Source organism: Antennarius striatus, chromosome 7 (genome assembly GCF_040054535.1).
Source record: "Antennarius striatus isolate MH-2024 chromosome 7, ASM4005453v1, whole genome shotgun sequence".
Classification (NCBI taxonomy): Eukaryota; Metazoa; Chordata; class Actinopteri; order Lophiiformes; family Antennariidae; genus Antennarius; species Antennarius striatus.
The window spans coordinates 13,582,009-13,606,484 of record NC_090782.1 but is presented as its reverse complement, the minus strand read 5'-3'; the positions used below and the strand labels follow the sequence as shown (position 1 = coordinate 13,606,484).

The following is a 24,476-nucleotide window of genomic DNA, read 5'->3' as shown; positions in this document are numbered from 1 at the left end:
GAATAGTATTTGCCCTCAGGTTGTAACAACTCTTAAGTATGTATTCATATGTGATGACACAGATACAGTAAAAGCCCTCAACATTGTAGAGACCACAAATATGTAGTTTGGTTTCAGTAATGTGAAGGACGTTCATTCTGGGGTCAGCCTGTTCTGATGGGCTTTCCAGATCTTCTTTGGGAGAGTAGTTGCTCGGCTTAGTCTGTCAGGGTTGAGGAGAAGTCACATAAGGTGATTTGAGCTGTTGCTGCAACAAAACCAGAACCGTGGCGTGGAGTAAAATTTGGTCAGCCTTTGCCAAACTAATTTTGAAAAAGGTAAAGTTTGTTGCATCAAAGTGAACTGTAAAACAGGTTCTTAAAATTTTGAATTAATCTTTTAAAAAGAAAATGTGTTTGATTCTAGCTGATAAAAACAACAGCAAGTCTTTCATCTCTATTTGCAACCAACTGAGAATGTTTCCACATCTTGAATGTCACTTTCTTTTCCTTTTGATATGTTTTTTTTGCCTCACAGGCAGTATTTCATCACAGCAAACCTTGGTTTAGTCAGTGAGGAGATGAAGGTCGAGGAGGGACATAAATCAAACAGTGGGGACTACCTCTCCTCGACTAGCTGAAAGGTGTAATATTTGTCATGGTCTTTCAAAAGGACTCTCCAGCCGCTGCAGTGAAAGACGCTTTTGTCCTTTGCAAGCTGTTTACACAGTAGAACGATGCCCCTCTGCTTTGTGCATCACCTTGTGTACACTCTATATGGTTCACCATGAATCACATATGTGCACATCTGTTTCTTCCCTGCATTACTTCACTAATTTGAAATACAGCCTCTAAACGACAAAAAAATTGAAAAACCTGTTACAGCACCTTGACTGCAGATGCAGTTTTCTTGTGATAAAGAAGCGATTCAGAGAAGAGGTTTGCATAACCTTGTCTGGACCACATCTTGCTAAAATATGTATTTTGCTGGTGACTTCAGACATCCTGCAATCTCAAATAAGGCAGACATGGGAATGATCCCCAGAATTTGAGTATTTTTTGTATCTGTTAGTCAAAGTTTGTCCCCACTTGCAAAATCTGATCTGATCGCCAAAGAAAAAGAGAAATGACAAAGATCTGTTTTTGAGTAATAGTGATTCACTACACAAAAGAAAGCCGTTTCAAGTTTTTCAGTCAACTGCAAATAAAAAGCTTTATCAAAAGGTTTGTTTTTTCAAATAGAAAAATGCCACTCTCTGATTTATTGGTATTTTTGACAACAGTGGGGCAGCAGTAGCTCAGTCCACAAGGACTTGGCTTGGGGACCAGAGAGTGGTTGGTTCAAGTCCAGTATGGATGTAAGTTCACCTCCTGAGCATTGCTGAGGTGCTTTTGAGCAAGACTCCGAACACCAGAAGCTACTTCTGGGGTGCTGCTATGTGCATTATGTGTGTTTGTGTGTGTGTGTGTGTGTGTGTGTGCGTGCGCGTGTGTGTGCATGTATGTGCGCGTGCGTGTGTTTGTGTGAGTTTGTGTGTGTGCATGCGCATGCTGTGGCACATACGTGTATTTAATAGATCAAGTGAAACAAGAATGTTCCTACTGGGGATTAATACAGTAGCTTAAATTTTATGGGTACTGGTAATAAACACTTGGATTGTCATCCTTCTGTGTCATTTTAGCTCAGAAAATTCAAATAACAAACGTAATACATATAACAGATGAATGTGAAAATGTTGTAATCTTAAAAAACTTTTGATTGTAATTAGTGTCCAATTAATTCATGAAGGTATTTGGGATTTCACTCAAGTGTAAAAAATAAGTGTAAAAAATAATTTCAGATTTCTTCAAAAACTCTTGCAACTTTCTTATTATCCCTGTTCTCTAAAATGTACTGTATTTGTTAAAATTAAAAAAATAAAGTGAATACAGTCAGGAAACAACCAAATAAGCAACGTTTGTTCATGTTTCATTCTCATTGCATGAAAGATAAATCTATTTGGGACTCATGTGATAACAGCACGTATGTGTCGGTTCTGAATGGGGATTTCCCAGCAGCTGACTGACATCTGAAGGGCGGCTTTTGCTACGAGATGTTTTGACATGCTGGGCCAATGACTGTACAAAGATTTAGCGTTATAGAGCCTCTGATGGGCAAAATGTTTATTAAGCAGACAGAGATATTGTTCAGGCATTTAAGACTTTTGTGACAATTCTGTATTTTTGTTTTGTATTAGGGTTATGATCCATTCTGTTGTCATGATTGTATTACAGTCAGAAAATGAAGGCTGTGTGGGTGAGCATCTTTCCAGAATTTTGTTGGACTTTGTAAGCATTTAAGTTTCTTCCAATATCTTCTGAGCCAATGGGTTGTCTAGCAAGCTTAACTGTCTCCTTTCAAGAAGGCAGATGATGGAAGAACAAGCAGTCCTGTAGCGTCTCTACTCCCATCAAGGTCCTGATCCAAAAGGCATGCTCATAACATTGGTGCTTGAAGTCCAACACCAGACTTCAATAAACCTAACAAATCTAAAATGGCCAGAACAGCTTTAAAAATAAAATCAAGCTAACACAACCAGACTAATTCAATTTTCAAGCAGCATGAAAGAGCAAACAGATTAATTTGACTCACTGTAGCCAAAAGTAGTGAGAAACAGAGCAGCCATGTTCAATCAGAGCTGCCTATTAGAAACATATGAAGTCAGACTTGAAGCAACCTAAAAAGGTAAAAGAGCAGCAATAAAAAAAACCAGAGACGAAGAGTTGCAAAAAATGTTGACCAACTCAGGACCGTAGCTTTCACTTCTAGTGGTTTATGAAAGCCTCCTGTAGGTAGTTCAGATTGTGCTGCTTGCCCATGTTTTACTGAGGTTTAGTCCTCAGCCGGGATGTGAGTTTGAATCCAACTTGTGACTCATAAAATCATAAGCAACGTGAGAAATGAGAGAAATTCTAAAAATATACCAAATTCATAACAGCAATCATAAGTTAGTGGTAGATTCTTTCAGTTGATTTTTGATTGACTCAACATCACGGGAACAATTAGCCTGCACCAACTCAGGTTTGCTTCAAGTATAAGTTTCCATAGTAACCAAACTTTTATGAGGTTTTAAGGAAGTGAGGCAGGTAACTACAATGAGTCAGACTAACTGGAATAAGCCAGGCTTACTTGCTTCATGGATCAGGCCCTGTATTATAACTTTAATCACTGTTCAAAACAACATAGATGAGGCTGAACAATGGTTACCAGCTTTGGTCCTCCACAGCTGCTTTACTGCCACTGTCACTTTCCTGTTATCATAGCAACTTTTGCAGGATAATGTATTATCCCAAAAACAATAACATTGTAATTTTAAGACTGCTGATGTCATGATAACTCCAAATACCTTGCAATATTCAAAAATTACATTTTAAATATGAACAATGAATTAAACAAACAAGAACAAGTCAAAACCACGCAAACAAACAAGGAATAAAAATGGAGTCTGTCAATATCATGGCAGTATCACCAGTCAGCCTTCATTTTGCCTGGTGGCAGAAAAAGACAAAACAGATTTTAAGAGAACTAATTGAAGTGCATTTGATGTCATTATTCTAAAACCATCATCATTGTACAATCAGTATGTTAAAAAAGGTTTAATGGCAATTTAATATGGTCAGATGTATTGAATGAGTAATAATACTTTCATAAGGATAAGAGGAATGCTATGTCTGTTAAAGATCTGTTTCTCAGCACATGGGTGTTTCACGCTGTTGTATTTGTGAGTGTTTAATTTTTTATTTTTTTATTTTTATTTTTTTAATTTTATATACTGGTTTGATCCCCGATGGGAAATTAAGAAAGCACACTCTAGCTACTGATTACAAACGCATGCATACATATATGTGAGTACAGGCCCCTGTATCACACACACACACAAAGGGGCCTGTAGGCATGCAGGGGAGGTAGAGTGGCAGGCAGCTCCTTCTTGGTGCGCCTCAAATGAGCAATTTGTAAAGGGGACGGCACCTTGCTCAAGGGTGCCTCGGCAGGGCTCCGGAGATGAGCTGACACCTCCCACTGTCAGCTCACCTCCGGGTATATTTTGGGGGGGGCGGGAGCGGGAATCGAACCGCCGATCTTAAATCATAGGACGACCTGCTCTACCGCCCGCTTTTACCACTGAGCCACTATGGTTGGATTACTGAAGTTAAGATTCAAGTGAGGTCATGTGGAGAAGTGTGTTGATACTCAAGACCTCTTTGGAGCATTCTGTGCCTTCTGATGGTCTAAGTTAAAGTGTGTTAATAACCTGTAGTAAGCTAATCAGCTGTCCTTCACCCCACTCACGCTGTGCCTGACAATGGGGATAGGATGGAGGTGCAACATGGTCCTTTGAAGCATGTAAGACCCCCAATTAACCCACCAGGATTAATCCACTGCTCCCCAAACTCCTGTTTCTCTTGTCTCTTCTCATCATTCTCATAGGCTGTATTGAACATAGCCCAGTGCCATGCTGCTTTTCCATGCTCAAAACTGACTTTCTCTAATTTTCTTCACTTTGCAGCCAGGTCTTGAAGCTGACTTCCTGTTTCATTGAGAGGGAGACATTTGTGAAAAAAAAAGAACAAAGGCCTTTTTGTCCATATTCCTTATCCTGGAAGCTACAGGATAATTACAAAATGGCAAGAAGATCCCCCATTCCTTTGTTGGTTCTTGCAATGTGCTGTCTGTCATCTGCAGGTAAGGATAGAGAAGACTTCTTTGTTTTCATTTTTACAAATGATTATTTTCTTATTGATTTTAGCCAGTGTTATAACCCCATGTAATTCTGTTATCAGGAATACTGTATATACAGTATATTGACAATGCATTTTTGTGTTATTAGAATATTGCAGCTTCGCCCATTCTCTGGGATTTTCCACTGTTTCTCTGAGCATGCTTTTCTAGACGGTGCTTGTCAGAGTTGTGCACAAGGGGGATTTACATTCAGAAAAGTGCTGACAAGTTAAATCTCAGAACGCAAACACAGAGTAGACCTTCATCCATCTTTCAGATCGATTGGATTGGATTCAAATGCCAAAAAACAGTAATTTACTGTCATTAAAATGACAAAGAAGAGGGAGAGAGAGAAAAATGTCCAAATTGATTATGTAAAGGTCAATATAAAAAATCTCCCTAATGCTATCAGCGTGTCTTATCAAATTTGTTAGGCTGTAGCTGATTTCATTCCCTCCCAGAAATAAAAATTACAATGAAAAATAGTCTACTTATCACTCATAGCTGCAGAAAATTAAAAAGACAAGTGGGCAATGGTGAGACATTAAAAAATATGTATTTTAAGTTTCTGTTATGTTCATCAACTTGCTATTAGATGTTCAAAATTGCACATATGTTGCTTTGTTGTCCACTAACTGTGGCAATTCAGTATCTTTTGAGATTAGCATGCTGTATTTCAGAGTTTGGGATGGTTAAAAAATTAAACATCAAGTTTAGACCTCAAGCAACGTGTTGGTCAAGTTGACATTTTTGACCTGAAGCCTGTGGTTTAGAGGGCGTGTGTACAGGTCGTCCTTTAGTGGACCTGAATGACCTGACTTTTAGGTATCATCAGACCAATGATTACATACCACAATTATTTTTTGGTACTATGAGTTGTGCTGTAATTATCATGATGTATTATAATACATTGTTTGGCTGACAAGGGGATCACTAAAGTTATTTATGTAATCATTCGAGTTTGATGATAGGCCCTCCAGTGGTTCTTGAGATATTTTGTTCCGTGTGACTCCCCTGCAGACATTGCTGTTGAGTCCTGCAACCTTCTAGATTCATTTTTTTAGAGAAAGGGGACGCAAGCCACATCCAGCAGACACTTTGGCTTGTCTTTGAGTCAATGGCACAAATATTAAAAGGGAAAACCTAATTATCATTGAAAACAATTTTTAAAACAAGAACCAATGCAGTCAGAGACTGCGACATCCCGCGACACCCCTGAAGTCAAAATTTTAGTCTGACCTACTTGCATAGGTCAAAGATCAGAGCTAGTGCTCTGACCTACTTTCACATATCAAAGCAGTAGCTTTGATCTATGGTCTTACTCATACTGGCCTTCTCCCACGTCTTTCTATCTTATCTGGTTCTTGAGTGTACGAAAGTTCAAATTTGACCCTGACCTAGTTTTGTCAAGGTCATCATGTCATGTTCATCCCCCTTTGCCGCCCGAGTAGTGTGCTTTTTGTCTCTTTCTATCTGCAACGGTTGCGAAGATATTTGGTGGACGTACAGACGGATGGACGGACTAACGAACGAACACACTAACGTTGACAATTACAATACATCACTGCTTTGAAGTGGGATGTAATAAAACAGAACGATAGTTATTAAAAAAGGAGAATGCAGTCCTTTTTTTATTTCTTGCCTTTTCCTTTTCTTGTTGCAACATTAAATGTTGATCTGCCTTGCTGGAGGCAAGGCTGAGGCCAGATTGGTCCTGGCTGGACTTGGGTTGCGTTTCAGGCGAATAGATCTGATCAAATCTCTGTCTCTCCTAAAATCTCCACATTGTCTTCAAAATCTCGCAGTGACTTTCATCCCTTGATGACTTCACCATAATTGTCAATTTACAGATCTATTCCTGAACTTGCTCCAGTTTTAATCATGATCATCATCATTGTCATCATCATGTTGTCTTCCCAATGTTACAGTAATGCATAGTATGTAGAAGGATTTTTTTACCCATGGCATGCAAAACTCAGCTCCAAAAACGTGTGGATTGTTTTTTTGTGTGTAATTGTCACCACAAATGATTAGTTGTATAGATTTGTTGAGGTCTGAAAAGTACTCAAGAGAATTGACATTTATTAAAACAATAGCAGTGGAGCCAGTATGTGTTGTGGGTACAGCAAACCTAATGTCTCCCACAATGCCAGGATCTAAACACAATGAAGTCACGTATGAAGTTTTCCTCCAAATTCCTCCTCATATAGCACAATGCATTGTTGTACACTGTCACAAGGGACAGATATTTACAGTTGTACAACTGAATGCCCTTTCCTCCACTGGGGTCCACTTCGTGGTTTATGGACGAATGCTGACAGCTCAGCAGACCCAATAAACAATATTTTTAAGGTTAAATGGAGATAATAAATTTATTGTCTGACATTTTAACACACCGCTGTTTCATCTTTTCTTTCACCTTTCCATTGGTCTCTTCTGTCTATTTCTGTTATCTCGCAGCATCTGTGTAAACAGTCACATCTGCCCTCTAAACTTGTCAGAAAAGCTCTTATGCAATGTTTACCTTAGTCTGCAATGAGTCTTCTCTGCCCGTAATGCAATCCAGGATCTGGGCCTCTCATAACTCTTTAAGCCAGACTGAGAGCAACTTGACATTTATATTTCACTGTTCTGCTGCTTCACTCTTTTGCTGTTTATAACTTTTTCCTCCATATCCGTACAACTACTTTGTGGTCGCCTCTCCTCAGCTTGCCAAAATTGGTTATTTTGTGAAGGATATATTGTGGACATTTAAGCAAAGTTTGTGTTTTTTTTGCTACAAAAGGGTCTTGAAGGAGCCATGCCAGATATTAATTTCAGGCACTTGCCAGAAACAGCTCCAGAAGGATGCTGGTTTCACTGGAGGCACAAGGCCAGACTGGTGCCTGAAAAACACACCAACATTATTGATTGGACATATACTCTCCTCCCATTATAGCGCTTCCTGAATTTACATCTGGGGTAACTTGAATGATTGAGCTATCAATGCAAATATTTCTTTAGCTATTCATTGTGGACCCATGTCATCCTACAACAGGATTGTTAAATAAAACAATAAGTGGAAAGAAACTGAATTGTGCTTAAAGTCACAGTCCATATGTGCAGTAACGTAAACAACTTTCTGTCTGCATATTTGTATACTCTTGGCAGACGCGAGTCACTATGATGCCAAGAAGTCGTTGTTTTTTCCTCTACAGTTGAGCAAGGGGTTGTCTTTATGTTACTTACTGCTTTTTAGGGCCAGCAAGAGGGGGGCTGCCAAAATGCATTGTGCAACCACTGTAATCTGAGAGGTGGGCTAGCCGGGGGGAGGAGAGAGCCAGGCGTGGGTTGTCTGCTCCAGATCGACACACTCCACACACGTACAGCATGCCAAACCGACAGAGTCCCTTCCAGTGCGCTAAACCAGATGTTGCCCCTTTGAATCATGCGAGGAGCCGGGGCAGCGCTGCACAGAGGCAGAATGTGCTGCTAGCAGAATGGCGCGGGTGTTTACATAGCAACCAGAGTACTGTATGTGTCTAATTACAGGTCTTCCCTCCTCACAACCAGGCCTTTATCTTAACAATGTTGAGGAGGAGGCATCCATGCTGGCCCTGTCTGGTTGTAATGAAGGAAGGTCATCTGAACGTTACTCAGTCTAATTAGAGACAGTTCATAAATTAGTATGGAACATTTTTTTACAGTTTCTCATCACTCCATCCTGCTCTCTCTTTCTCTCCCTCTCTCTCTCACTCACGGCACACACACACACACACACACACACACACACACACACACACACACACACACACACACACACACACACACACACACACACACACACACACACACACACACATACACACGCAGGCGGATAAATAAATTGCAGCAGGCTGTTCAGATTCTTCTTCCAGGGCCATCATAACTTGTCAGAGTCCCATTAAGAGGAACGCTTACGCAAATCTGCAGGAGTAAACCCAACCCCCCCCCCCCCCCTTTCATCCACTTTCTCCATAGTTCCAGTAAGCAGGCGTGTAAATAATTTTGACCAAAGCCAGTAATGGGAGACAGCTGGAGTGATTGTGCGTTTTCCATTGTGTTTCACTGCCCTATGAAAAAGCCACTGAGGAGAGAGTGACTTCATTGAAGAGAGAAGCCTTAAAAGTGGGAGTCCCTCATTTCAGATTAACAGCAAAAAATGCAAGAAAATGCAGCTATTATTTTGCTTTGTATTTGTGGTTGATTTTTTTTTTCACAACCACTGTGAGGTTATAAAAACTTCAGATGAGTGATCATTTTGAAAGCGTTCCAACATTTGTGTTCATGACTGTCTGCAAAATAAAGCCCTAATATGGGATTCTAGCTGAAGGTTTCCAGGTGGTGTCTCTCATCAGACCAGCCCCTCCTGGGGCCTCACCTTCCCCACTCCACTTCCACCAGATGAGTCTTGCTGAAAGAACACGTCCCTCTTTTCGAATGGTTCTTTGGCAAGGAGTGTCTGTCCGATGAATCAGAGCAGGAGCTTTACTTTAAATAACAGCCATTTTGTTTCATCCCAAACACTTTAATGGAAATGCTTTTTTCTTGTTCAGATATGTAAAACAAACAACAGTTGTGGTTGTGGTGTTATCGTTTAAACTACTGTAATTGGTAGAGCTGTCCAAAATAGCACTTTTATGTCTTTGTTGCTTCATTGAAAAGAGTCAAATATTCAGTTATTTAAATGTTCAAAGCGTTGGCAGTGGGGTAAATTGTGAGCTGACAGGCCACGGGTGTATGAAACAGAGTGAAGCTTCTTACTAAAACGAACTGCACACTTACACAAGGCTAAACTTCATTGATTAATCAAAACCCATTTAAAGGCAGACATGATCAGAAAGTGTCATGTAATATTTTTTGTCCTACATATCCAAAAATGAAAAAAGTCCACACAGTGTTTGCAGTTGAGCAAAAACTTCCTGATAGATCTTGTGCTCTGTTAGAGCATTTCAATCAAAACTTCCTTTTAGAAGATAAACGAAGAAGCTCATCTGGGGAGTTTCTTTCATCCTATCAACTTAATCATGAATGCTTTTAGTTTTGCTGCCTTAATCTCTGAAAATGTTTTTTCTATAGCTGCGTGGATTGAAATGTTCAAACTTCTGAAAGCAACTTTTCTGATCACTGGAGTAAAATATTAAATGGACAGGAACGTCAAAATGAACCCGGGGTATTATTTGAAGTACATAATTAAACAAACGTTTTGGTGGCATTGTAATGTTTTTATGATCAATGGGGACCTTGGCCAAACAAAATATATCATAAGTTACGATGTGCTCCATGACAACAGAAGTGACACAATCGTAGACATCGAGGTGAATCCATATCAGCGTCATTATATAAATATACAGCAAGCAACAACATAATAAGCCAACATTATCACATTTATTTATCATCAAATCATCTCAAATCATGTCATCATCTTCAGATACGGAAGAGGAGTTCCCTGTCAACCCAGCTGGGGGTGTAATTATCCCCTATAATTATGACCCGATGTTATAACTACATTATAACTGCAAACTATACAAGCCCCGATATGATACTGATCAAAGGAGATAACCCCCCAAAATCTGAGGTAATTGGTGTAAATTAGTAACAAGCCCCGAGGGAAACAAACTCAATTAATTGACCTGTCTATCACTTTTGATATTGTTTACTTTTCGCAAGTGGAAGAAAGAAAGAACTTTATTTTGAAATCATACAGATGGTACAACAAAATTGGAAGGTCAGATGGAGTGCCATAATCGCATGATAATCTGGTCATAAAAACATTTATGCAATACCTCCAGTAGCTACAGACATTAATTAATTATTCACTAAACCTTGGGAATTGGGAATAAACACTATGGGTTGTCTGGAAATGATCTTGCCTTCAAAACTCTTCCAAGATCATCCGGGGTGAAGTGGTTATGGCAGATTCCCGGATCTTTGGTCATTTTGACTCTGTTTATCTGTGTTTTCCATTGCTCCCCAATCTTTCCAGAAGGTATTTTGAAGAAAGATAGGTTCCTATCTTTGTGTGTAACTCCTGTGGTGTTGGAACATCCATTCACCTCATAGGTAACCATGATTTTATCAGATGTATTGTTTCATTGATCGTACAGTGCTGTAATGGCTGCCCTTACTGATGAAGTGACGGGTGTTGTTGATGACATATGACCCCACGTGACGGTACTGCTGCAGCGCAACTTTTAAAGTGTCCTGATACCAGGAATGATGCCAGATATCAGGAAATCTTTTTTATTTTTTCATAATGATAAACAAAATATATATTACTTTTCAATGAGTTTCCTGTCCCTTTAAAGAAAACCTTTTTGTCAGACATGGGTATTCTGTGTGCTTTGCTTCTATATGCTGCTGTAACATCCACATTTCCCAGTATGGAATGAATAAAGTAAATATCTAATCTTAGAAGTAGTGCACAAATCACCTCACTCAAAGAGCAATAAAACCAGATTTGTGTGTCTGCAATCTGTAACATGAGGTATAGGTATATCAACTAAAAAAATAGTTTTTGTTCAGATGAATGGTGAGTGGATGATTCTGACCTTTGGATTAACATGCTGAATATTTAAGTTCACTCTTTAACTGTAAACTTGACTCTTATTGAATGAAATCATGTTCATGAGGTAGTGCTAGTTAGTGTGTGTCCTGGTTTTTGAGCTAATGCTAAATTTCTAACTTATTGAATGCTTTGCTTCTCATAAACATTCAGTGAAATGTGTGCTTCCTCTGAAAAAATAGGGTTTTTAGCACTCAAATTCATTGCCATTTGTCAAAGAAGCGGTACATTAAACAGAGCTCTAGTCATAAATGAGACATGAGTTCAAATGTGTGCACAACAAATATCATCATATTTCACTATTGTAGCACAGTCAACAAGCTTGCTGTCTTTCTATCGTCACCCACCTTTCACCTGTCTATTATCAGCCTATCATCACCCTATCTAGCTTCGTATTTTTCATATTTCATTTAGTATCTGCTTTCTCTCCTAGCAGACCTTGTAGTCATCACAATTTCTGTTTGCTAACTCTCCAGGCAAGAGGCTCTCATTGTTCTTTGTACATGGTAATACACAAGGCAGCCTTTGACAAGCCATTGTTCATGTTTGCCCTTTATTTCCTGAAGATGAAGAACCCTGGAGGAATGTGGTCTCTTCCAGCTCGTGTGAGAGTGCGCTATTTTTTGGCCTTTCCCACCTCAGCAGCTCCTTCACACTGGCTTCACAAACTGGGACAAAGGCCCAGCATTGTTCTACTCTTTGCCTCCTGTTGATGGCAACCTGCTGCTTCTCAAAGGCCCATGTCATAGGATCTGAGTAATGATGCTTCATGAAATATCATAGGATAAAGGAATATTTTTCTGCTGCTGTTTGATTGATGTCAAGAGCCAGTGTTTCTGGGGTCCCTGACATTTTCCCCTGTGCACCTTCATAGTTCGTTCTAATCATGAGTTTAAAAGTTGTCACACTTTAATGATGCTAGTCTAATTATGGAAATCTCTTATTTAAGGGCATCTGTAAATTATGCATGTATCTTAGTGAAGAAGATTGGTTAGACTGTGCTACATAAGAGCTTATCTTTATGTTCCTCCTGTGAAACTCACAGATCCGCTTGGCTTCCACGTAAAGCTGTCAATGATTTCATTGTATAAACCTGATGGGTGCAAGTTAAAATCTGCATATCTGTATGTATCACCATTAAATCTATGCTTGTTATTTAATGAAAACTGCTATTGCAGGAAACACAAGTAATGCTTGACTTATTTCGCACTTAATATTCACCTTTATCTTGTAATTCATGAATTCTTTATTTGAATCTGTGGGTGTGGGTGTATCACCTGAACTCCCACCAAGCTGCTGGCATGCAAACATGGCTTTTTTAGGCATCTATGATTGATGAGTCAAATACTCTTGGAACAGCAGGACAGAATTTTCTCTCCACTGTGTCATTGAACCAGAAAAGCACTTCAGGTCAGGTACTTTTAGTACTGCATATGTAGAGTTTATAGCTGAAGACTGGTTCAGTCCAATCATTGTATTTTAACAAAGTCATGTCTAGTTGAAGCATTCGAACTTAAAAACTGCATAATAATTGCAAAACTATTAGTTCTACTGCTACGACTGGTTCTCACACATCTCTGACATTTCCAACCTATCTTGCAGCTGCTAAAGTTCTGTCATGATTTATTATAGATTGTATATATTCTTCTTCATAAGAATAATGAGGGAATATATGAATTGCACTGGTTTAAGTGTGTAATATTGGTCCAGCATATTTTTCATAACCATACTACGTCTTCGATCAAGGAACAAACCCTTTTTGTTTCGTGACCATGTTGACAATCTCTTAGTCCTTTAATATGATCGGTCCAGACAGCACATGTCAGCACCCATCAGTGAAGACATTCACTGGTAGAACAGGCAGTAAAGTCTTTACTTATATGTACACATGCCTGGTTTCCCTGAGCTGTCTCACTTTACACAGTGGCTCCTGTGTTCCTCTGGGAATAAGCCTTGTCATCCATCTCTTCAAAGCCTTCTGATTTATGTCTGCATTAAAAGGTAGAGCGAAATGGACCCACTTCCTTCACCCTCATTTGTCTGTCGCTTCACATGCCGGTCAAACTTTTTTCAGCTAATGATGATGGTTTACTAACAGGTGTCACGTCAACTCTCAGGGTGGAGGAATAACAACTACACTCAACAGCAGGAATAGAAAAGTGTTTCCCCTGCTTTTAATTACATGAACTATAAAAACAGCCATAAAAAATAATTTATAATAGTTTTAGACCAATCCTTTACAACTAAAGCAGCTGCCGCTACCTGGAAAGAACACAGGTAATGAGACAAGGCAGGACCTTTAACAATTCCTTTTAGTATATAAGTCGCAGAAATTGTATATCACTGTATTTGAGCATTTTTTGTTTTAGGTATTTATGGAAAATAAATAAAACTAAAAAGAGCCTTTTACTGTCGTCCCTCAGGAGCATAGACTGGGTGGAGGTTGTCGGGGTAGTTTGTGGCCCCCGGAGGGATGGACAAAGCTAAACTAAAAAAATGTACTCCAACTCCCCAGCATAAAAATACAAAACAAAACTCTTGGTCAAACTGCTTTACATTTGTTTATTATAATGAAACAGCTTTTAATGTCTGTGGGGGCGTAGGAATGAAAACCTGAACTCTTCCTGAAGGAACACCATGAGGTTGACATTTGTGGTTTAGACTTGACGACCAAAATTGCCATGAAATCTGTAGTAACCTCCTAACACACACAGACACACACACACACACACACACACACACACCACGCACGCACGCACACGCACGCACACGCACGCACGCACGCACGCACGCACGCACGCACGCACGCACGCACACACACACACACACACACACACACACACACACACACACACACCAGGGGCCTGTAAGCATGCAATTAGATACAGTGGGAAGCAGAGTGACGGACAGCTACTTTAAGATGCATCCCAAATGAGCAGCTTGTAGGGGGGCGCTGCCTTGCTTAAGAGAACTTTGGCACTGCTCTGGAAGCGAACTGACACCTCCCACTGCCAGCTCATACTGCAAATGATTTTGGTCCACACCAGGCCTTGAATCGGTGACTTCCGGTCCCCAGTCCCAGACCTAGTGGACTGAGTTACTGCTGCCCCAATAGTGGATGGATTTGCCAGTCAAGGGATATAAGAAGTTACAGACAGGTTTGCAGGATGTGTGACTTCTCACACTTTGATGGGGGAGTTTACAAATTCCCTATTGGAGTTCAACCCCACCCCTGCCCTTCTCCCTTTATCCCATTCCAGCTTCCTTCACATAGAGTATGCTACACTGTTAGTTCAGAGATAAAGGTAATTACTAGGCAGGCCAATGAAGTGAATTTACACTACCCTTATGAAAAGCTTTACTCACTTCCTGTAGTAGTAAGTGAAGTTTCAGGGATGAGTGAGCCCTGCTAATGTCAACATTGCAGAGCTAGTGATTATTTAGTCCAAAGCCCCTTAGGAAAACAAAGACAGGCAGAATATTACGTTCCCTAAGCTGGTTTGTGTGGTTCATGGTCCATGGGAATCATGCCCTGCAGTAAAAAAGAAACGGGAGCAGAGGATTCATTTAATCCTGTAGTTTATATGGGAACTGGATTATCTATGTTAGGAGGAGATATATTGAAATAAAGAGGCCCCTCTTTTCCAATTTCATTTATCATAATCTTTGGATTATTGGAAATGTATTGGACATATGTTATAGTGTATTCATTAATGTGTCCTCTGCTCCATCAGTTTTGGTTCAGGAAGTACTGGTAGATCTCCACTGCATTTACCTGTATTTCCCACACAGACTGTGTGCAGAAGGTGCCGGGAACTTCAAGTGAGAGTGTACTCACACACACACACACACACACACACACAAACACACACTCTCTCTCTCTCTCTCTCTCTCTCTCTCTCTCTCTCTCTCTCTCTCTCTCTCTCTCTCTCTCTCTCTCTCTCTCTCTCTCTCTCTCTCTCTCTCTCTCTCTCTCTCTCTCTCTCTCTCTCTCTCTCTCTCTCTCTCTCTCTCTCTCTCTCTCTCTCTCTCTCTCTCTCTCTCCCACCCCGCCACAGAAAAGGGAAGGCTCTGTTTGTTTATCTTGGAAATGGCTTTGTGACATCACTTCCTGTACCCAAGTCTTGGTTTAGTGCCAGCATATGGAAGTCAACAAAGTACATTCTTTGAAAACAGAGGCGTTTATCTCTCAGACAGGAGAAAGCCCTGTTGATGAATGCACCTAGCAGGAAGGTCCTGATTATGTAATCTTTCATTTTAAATTGTTAAGATAAATTTATGCGGTCAATCTTGCAGTTGTATGTTTAAACTTCATTCATCACAAGAAAATACAAAAAAAAATATTAAAAAGAAAGGCTAATCAACAGGTCTCCAAGACCAGGCTGTGGATTTGTGGTTAAATATGGGTGGATGGATAATCACCAGCTCAGTTCATTCAGAAGGTTATAGTTTACTGTCAGGTGACCTCACATTGTTCAAATACAGTGATACCTCTACTTACGAATGTCTCTACTTACAAAATTTTCTACTTACGAAACTTCTCAGCAGGAAAATATTACCTCTACTTATGAAAGAAATTTTGACTTACGTAATGTAAAAACACAGTATCGGTTGATAATCGAATCTCCCACAGGTTACTGAACGCAACATTCTCATAGCTGCTCTGCCATTTGCTATTACGTAACCTCCTGGCATCCCATTGGCTAAGAGGGATGCCTTTCCACCTCTCTGTGGCGTATGGGTGCTTATGGAGTGTGTTCGGCTTCGGCTCTCGACCCGTGAGGTGTTCTGATAGTTTTGCACAAATATAATAACGTTTTGAGTACGTATTCGCTATGGACCCCAAGAAAGTGACGGAGAAAAGAGGACAAGAAAAGATGAAGAAAAGAGTTTCTTTGTCCGTACAAACAAAGCAAGAGATCATAGAAAAGCATGAAAAAGGGATGCGTTTGGTTGGTCTCGCCAAAGAATATGGCCGTAATGCATCTACAATCACCACGTTATTAAAACAAAAGGAAGTTTAAGGAGTTTAAGGCATCGCGTGGTTGTTAGAGAAGTTCAAAAGGAGGACTGGAAGTCAGTCTGTTGTTCAGCATGGTGATAGGAGCGCATGAACCAAAGAGGGCAAAAAACAATGAGGACAGCAGTTAAAAGGTAAATGACCGTCATTATTATTCTTTACTCTATTATTTGTTTTTTACATTATGCACAACTAATATTTATTGTGTAATAATCTAATTGTAACATGTATTTGTTACATGTTTTGATGCATTTTTATGCTTTATAAAACTTTTATGTCGGAATTTTGGGGAGCTTGGAACGGATTAGGGCATTTGCATGGAAAACGCGTCTCTACTTACGTAGAGGCCTGTAAGCATGCAATTTGGGGCAGGTAGAGTGGCGGGCAGCTCCGTCATGGCATACCTTAATGAGCAACTTGTAAAGGGGGAGGGCTATTTGCTCAAGGGTGTCTCGGCAGTGCTCGGGAGTTGAGCGGACACCTCCTACTGTCAGCTGACACTCTGAGGTGGCTGGGCGGGTGCAGGAATTGAACTGCCGATCCTGTGATCATTGGAGGACCCGCTCCACCAACTGAGCCACTGCAGCCCCTTTTGTGTGCTCCTGTCTGTATGTGTGTGAAATATATTTATCAAAAAGAAATTTCTCCCACTTTCCTTTATTAGCCCCACCGAGGGATTAATGAATGAAGTTTCTTTTCTTCTTCAAAACCTGTGTGTGTGTGTGTGTGTGTGTGTGTGTGTGTGTGTGTGTGTGTGTGTGTGTGTGTGTGTGTGTGTGTGTGTGTGTGTGTGTGTGTGTGTGTGTGTGTGTGTGTGTGTGTGTGTTTGTGAGACCCACAGAGAACAGGTGTACCTTCTAGTGTTTATATTTTTCTCAAGGTCTTTCAGATTTTTTGAATCTTTTCTAATCACAGCATTCACATTTAGGAAATGTAGTCTGACATAGGGAATCCTATGAAACTAGATTTCCTGACACAATTATTAACGCAATGAATTGTCAGGATTCGATTTAACTAAATGTAATTAGCAGAAAACATCATTTTCCTGTGATGTTTTAGGATGTACAGTTAGTCCTCAACATCTCGACACAATTGGTTCTGAGAGGTTGTTCATAAGTTGAATCGTTCGTAAGTAATTTATTCAATTTCAATCTATAATTGCCATTTGAGGTCATGTCAAGGTCATTACTAGTCTAAATACGAAAGTAATATTCCATAAGACTCACCAGAAACAATTACAGGACATATAGAACAACATAAATAAAACAAAATACTGTACCATAATGTAACTTTTACATCTCTGTCTCTGCTGAATTATTTTTCATCCTCAGGTAATTACAAGTCCAACACGACACTTTATGTATGATTACTCTGTTTTGTTTCTGAGTTTCTCAGTTAACTTGACCAATAATTCAAATCAAATAGCAAAACATTCAGCATTCAGTGGTTAATGATTCAAGGCAGTTCACAGAGATGTTAATAAAAGAAAGACAAAACGCAGCAGATGTCGCATCAATGGGAAAGACAAAAAGACTCACATGAAGTTTGACATCAGAGCAAATTGTTCACTTAACCTGATATGCCTTGAGTCATTTCAACGTGACGTAGAGTCTGAATCTATGGGTTGTCAACATTATGCTGCTTGGCGGGGGCTGTGGCAGAAACGGGAGTGTAGTCAGATATTGCAGCGTGGGGCTGTTTGTACTTACGAATGTTAGTAATGTTAGATGTTTGTGTTTTCACATCTATCTGTATTTGCCTCGAAATGGTACAATAAGCTGCTTTTATGTATGTGAGGATATTTAGTAAATTGTAGAGATGACTATTACAGCTGCAGTTTCAGCTTTGCCCTGCATTCTGCCGTGTCCTTCAAGTTGCAGTGGTATTTGTGGTTTAGTTAGCAGAGTGTCTGGTTGGCCCAGAATTGACTTGTTTTTTTTTTGAGGCAGACAGAACAACACTTTCTCTCATACATCTGCTGTGGGCGTTTGGCTTGGCCAGCTAAAAGGCAGAGCTACCTCTGTATGTCCCCAGCAGCTGGACGGGACATACTCTGCACTCATCGATGAGCGAGGAAACAGGAGTGGGCAAGAAATGCAGACAGACAAGGCGACACAAGACATGAAGTTGTGGCAAGGTCTCAAGAATTTGTGTCTGTGGGCTGATGGTAGCAACATATGTGGTAGAACCAAATCTCAATCTGATACAACACTGACCAGTAAAACCGAAGGTGTATAGTAATGATTAATTTTTAAGTATTTTTGTTCTTTAATCATAAATTAATTAGAATTTTCTTTAATTAAAGTTCATATCTGAATCCAAATAAGTTGCAGCCTAAAGTTTCCTGTACAACCACAAACCTGAGTTGGATGGATGACTTGATACCAGATACCAGATACCAGAGGTTTGACAGCGGCTTCCCAAGAATGGTTGATTCTTGCTATCAGTGATCACGTTCACTGTCAGATCAGGATTTCTGCGAAGTGCTGAAGAAATATTTCTGTTTTAAAAAGGGTTTTTCCTCTGAGGGATATGAATGTGCTTCACAAATTGGTGTCTGATGATGGCATAAGTGATGATGATGATCAGGATTTAACCTCAGATGTCAAGAAGGTGACCAAATATGTTTGGGATCATCATCTTAGATGCAGGTATAATATTGTTAAAAGCCAACCTGCCTTTATAAAGATGTCTTCATTTGCAACAGAGACAGACTAACATTTCCTTATTTAGGCTTTGTTTAAGCAATACCATAAAACTTTGAGGGTTTTGTTTTTCTAGACACCCTCTAGGTACCTTAGTGCCTCCCTTTCCTCTCCCAAGCAATTAAAAAAAAGAAATCACATTTTCCAGAATGTATTGTAATCTTTTTGGCAGTTTCCCAGAAAACGCCATATTTTTCCTTGTTTGTGTGGCAGTTGTTTGTTATTCTTCATGTGTGAGGGGAAAAAGTGAGCTGGACTGGCGTCAGATGTGTTTGTGGGAGTAAAACTTGATGACATGGTTTGAGAATGAATATGCATCTGTCCTTTGGGAGGAAAGGGGAGGGAGGGGGTAGAAATACTGATGCACCACAGGTTTTTGCCATTAAGCCTAGTCTGTAGTATGACCTTGCCATTTTTTGATCTATGTATGTTCCCAGTGAGTTTAAAGATGGGCCTCTGGGTTTTGGGTGAATTCACGTGCAAGAGACAATGCTAAGCCCAGGTTGAGACAAATATGGTAACAATAAAACCTCTGCGTATTTCTCCCCACAAGGAGAAAGGAGCATGCCATACATGGTCTTTGGCTTTTAGATGATCTAACACAGGATTATTGGACAGCATCATAAGAGAAAACAATAGCTATGTGTTCTGAACAAAGAAAAAAAGAAGAAACCCCCCAGTTGTACCCCACTGCAGAGGAACTGATTTTTGAGTCACTCGAGGGGAATTTAACTTTATCTAACTGTCTTTCATTTTAATGATTTCCAAATGTTTCATCTGTTTGTTGTTGGCAAACTTGACATGTTTAGCATAAAGTGTTTGAAATGGCTGGTATAAGGCTATAGGAGAAAACATAAGGTCAAGTAAGGAAATTGACTATAGACGCTGTCACAGGACACAAGTCTCTAATGGAAAAGACCTATTTGGCACCTCACCCAGACAACAGCATTGTGTTGTTGTGCCACCCTGAAATCCTGTGAGATGGGTGTATCCTCTCTTATATGCATTTTCCACCCCTGAGCGCATGAATCATGTTCACGTAAATCACAAGGGAGGTTGACACAAGAACATCTCAGGCTGTTCTATCACATATATGCCATGCAAAATGTTTTTGTGGCTGGAAGTGTGAGTTTCACTTCATACAAATAAAAAAAGAGATCCTGTACAAGGGTGAATCTATGTGCATGTTACATTGTCCTGACATCACACATCAATAACGTTTTTCGTAGTTGTAGCCTCTGTGATAAATAAAACCATGTAGTTAGATCTAAAGAGTTCATCAGGGAGGTAGTTCATGCCTGGCAAATGTAACTTTAAATGCATTGTGTCATAAGTTGTATTTGCCATCTGAGAGCTATTTTTGTGTTTCTCTTGGATTAAATCCTGCACATATAATCAATCAGTCAGGGCTTTAGTGTCATGTACACAATAGTCACATAGAGGAATTGCTGGTACTTAAACATTGATTATTAAAAGTAAGTACAGTAGTACCTCAAGACATGAGCTGCTCATCATACAAGTTTCTGGGACACCACCACTAGTAGGCGGTGTAACTTTTGCCTTGTTCTTTATACTTTATCATTGTTTATGTAACATATATTAGTAATTCTGGACAGATAAAGTCTGCATGTCTATTTGTTGATAAAAACATGTTTTTTCATAATTGAGGAAGTTTAGTTCTATTTTTACAAGGCTGGAACGGATTAAAATTATTTTAGTTATTTTAAATGGGGAAATGTTGTTTGACCTACAGGCTCAGTCACACAACGGATTAAAGTTGTGTCTCGAGGAACTACTGTACAGGTAGTAAGATAACAAACTAAAAGTTGATACCGTTTCCGTGATGGCAGCAGGCAGAACAAAGTATCTCTGGTGTGATGGGGGATCTTTAATGATCCCAATGGCCTTTTTCTTACACTGTCACGTGTAGAGGTCCACTGTCCACCACCCACCAGAGGTCCACTCAGCCACATCCTGATGTGCTGAGAAAATTTTCCCATCCTCTGTTGAGAGATGGTTGAGAGTGTTGCGGTTACCGTTCCAGATGTTGATACAGTCACAACTCCCCATGGTGCACCTGGTGCACCTGACTCTCTCCACTGTAATCTCGTTGATGGAGAGGGGAGTGTGTTCTCCTTTTTAAAAGAAAACTAAAAATATCTGATGCCGTACCAGTCCATAAACTAAAATAGTAAATTTAATTTAAAAATATATGAGCATTCTGTGAAGCTTCCTTTTGCAGGATTATTTTACACGGTACGCTACAACAGCTTGATATTTAATGTTCGTCAAACCTACTGTACATTAACCATGAATATGTAAATCAATGAAGCTTTCAGAAAAAAATGCCATGATAGCAGGGTTAAAAGGAGAGCAGGCCTTTTTTTTTCTATGAAATAACCAATGAAGCTACGGAGCAATCAACCAAGAAAAGATTCCATCTTATCTGGAAAACAAAACCCCTTATTGATGGATGTAAGTACCAGGGGTCAGGTTGTCATGCAGACTGAATCAAAAATGAATATGGAATTTAACTTTCCTATTAAAAGACAATGTGAAAACCTCTGACCCAGTCTCTGAATTTTAATATCTTGTGACAATGCGTATTCATGAAGTCATACAGGTCAAATATGCCCGAACCAGAATTTTTGATTGTTTTGCAAGACGACCTCTGCATTATGTCATAGAGAGAGTTGGCATATGTAAAATGGTGCAGAATACAGACAATGCTGACAGCTTTCTCACCTAGAATATATCAAGAGCTTGTTATTCCTCTAAGGCAACAGCTAATCCTGAGTCACATTTATGGGCAGCATAGGTCCTCTTGAAGTTAAAGTCTGGTTCAGCTCTGTTTGTTGACAATGTGAACTTTTACCATTACAGCAGAAATGTGTCACTTTACCTTAACGGATTTTTAATTTCAGTGTGGTGTCATGGTGTTATGCTGTGCTTAGATTCTTGTCTTCGTTGCAGGGCCATTGTTTCGCAGTCCATGTGAGCTGCTCCCAGTAGGGGTGGGACACCCAGTGCAGGCCTCGTTGAAGAGCTTCACGGCCCTGTCAGGCTGTGCAAGCAGGGGCACCACCAGCCTCCCACAGGAAGTCCACGTCATCCACCTTCGTGGACATGCTCCAGAGGGACCACAAAACACCCCAGCAGAGGTGAGTCATGCTTTGTAAAAAACAGGTTAATTTTGAGCATAGAACTCCGCCACTATAAGTAACTTCCAAATATGACAAGATTCTTTGGACCTAAATAGTACATAGAAACAAATCAGCATTCTCCGAATACATATTTACTTTTTTACTTTTACTTAATGTTTTTTTTTGTGCCATCATCATCTGATTAGTGTCCCTTTTACAAAGCAACACTGATCAATCCTTTGCTCAGGCAAGTTCATGTCTAAAGCTGCAGCGTAAAGGCTGACCAGACTAAAGCTTGTTCATCCATGTTTCCTCGCACCAGGCTCCATTCAGCTTGTTGGCTGAGGATTATCTCAGTCCCATTTTGGAGAGATGTTTTATGGCGACATAATGGCTATTACAATCTAAAGATAAGCTGATATTATTCTAGTCACAATAGTGTTGCAAGGTACTGTTTTATTACTCTTTTTTGACATGTATTCCATGGCATTAAGTTATAAGTAAAGCACAGCTCTTAATCAAATTAAGACTTATTATAGAGGAAAATAAAATCTCTCAGGGAGCAAGCCACCTTGCAACAGTTCAGTTGCAAAACTTAACTGGAACGCTTTTCATTATTTATTCAAAACCTGTTTTTGCATCATTGCCTTCACATTGTCTCAAAGCTCTCATTTAGACAGCACCATTTGTGGAGCAGGTACTACTCTGGCAGGAGAAAGTTAACAGGAAAGTTAACATCACAGCTGATAAGCTATGATATCCTCCTCCAGTTGAACTCCCCACCTTTCCATCCTCTTAAAGGTTCACTCTGTCAACACAATAAATGTGATAAAATTAACTTTTCCAAACTCCATGATCATTTTAAAGAGGGTGAAATACAAGACAGTAATTACGTAGTCATTTCAATGGCTCTACATAGGTGCTTTCCCACCACTTATTTGTTTTAAGTCAATCTAATTATTGTGCCCATCTCAGCTGTCAGCACATCTCACCTCCTGACTATCTCCCTGAAGTTGATGCTGCTAATGAAAACACATGTCTTTAGGGTCTTATACAGCATGTCTCATCTCAGAACTGCTCAGAGTCAGACATAGTTTTAAGATGAATCATGTGCTCTAGACCAGTAAAAACTGCCTTCCCCACCCCCACTGCAGTGTGAAAAGCATCCTGTATAGACTTGCCATATCGATTTTGCTGCTGATATAGCGAGACCAATGTTTGAATTGCAGAGGCCAAATAGATAGGAAAAGTGTATGAGTGTACTGAGTCATGTTGACTCCACACAGTGTTATGTTGAGGAGTTCAAACAGCTTCAGGGCTTCTTTGGCTGGGACATTTCACAATTTTTATATATATTTTTTTGTGTAATCTAGGTCTGAGCAGTGGATGACTGTAGAAATGGGAGAATAATTTAATGACTTTAAAGATTTTTTTCCCAAGTAAAACAAATACCCGATGAATTACCCTGTCAACATGTATGAAATTATCATGCATGTTTGTACATTCTTTCAGTAATTTGGTTCGCTTGCAAGTGAAAAAACAAGTTGAAAAATCCAATGGGACATAGATTTCTGGATTTAAAAAAGAGAAGAAAACATAAAAAGTGTAATATCTGCTAATATGGTTTTGTGGTTTTTACATTATTTGGAGCCATTATACAAGAACCCCTTTCTCTTCAGTGGTCTTTACTTTGCATAAAAAACCCATGTCAGTTTTTATGTTATTGTCATTCTGCCCTAACATTTGGTCATTTTGTTGGTCACACAATTCGGACAATAGGTAAAGTGTAAACTGACTATGAGTTACTCTTTGTCTAGCCAGCAATAAACAAGCTTAAATCAACTATTAAAAGTATTTTTTCAATGTAAATCTTGTTCCCAGAAACTTGAACCTGTTGTGCAAGGCTTTCAGGTTATGCTACTATCACCACTTGAATTTTTTTTTTTTTTATATTAATGTGCCATGCATGTATAGTGCTGGTCTGTCCTGAAAGTTGAATTGTGATTAGACGCAAGTAGACATTAACATGGAACAAATTGATTGGGTATCTTCCAAAGTGAACTAGCTGTCTGGTACGATTGCTGTTCTCCAGACATTTAAGAATGCTTAGACCCAGATTTTATGGACTAAATTGAGTGCAAGGCAAAGTCGATACATTAAGGATTTGTCATTAATGACAAAAAAAATGTGTTTCTGAAACAGGTCTCATATTGTAGGCGTTGTTAAAGCTGTTTTATATTGTTCTTTAACATGCTCTCATGAGAGCTCTCTGCTATTGGGATTTACCA

General features: G+C 39.6%; 1 protein-coding gene across 1 annotated transcript in view; it reads left to right on the top strand.

Annotated features, from left to right (window-relative positions):
- tgfbr3 (transforming growth factor, beta receptor III) overlaps positions 1-24,476 on the top strand; it is a 64,240-nt gene that overhangs the window by 1,437 nt on the left and 38,327 nt on the right. Inside the window, exons 2-3 of the mRNA XM_068319005.1 lie at positions 4,526-4,701; positions 22,019-22,206. Coding sequence (XP_068175106.1) covers positions 4,641-4,701; positions 22,019-22,206 — 249 coding nt within the window. The 5' untranslated portion in view covers positions 4,526-4,640. The remainder of the gene's footprint in view (positions 1-4,525; positions 4,702-22,018; positions 22,207-24,476) is intronic.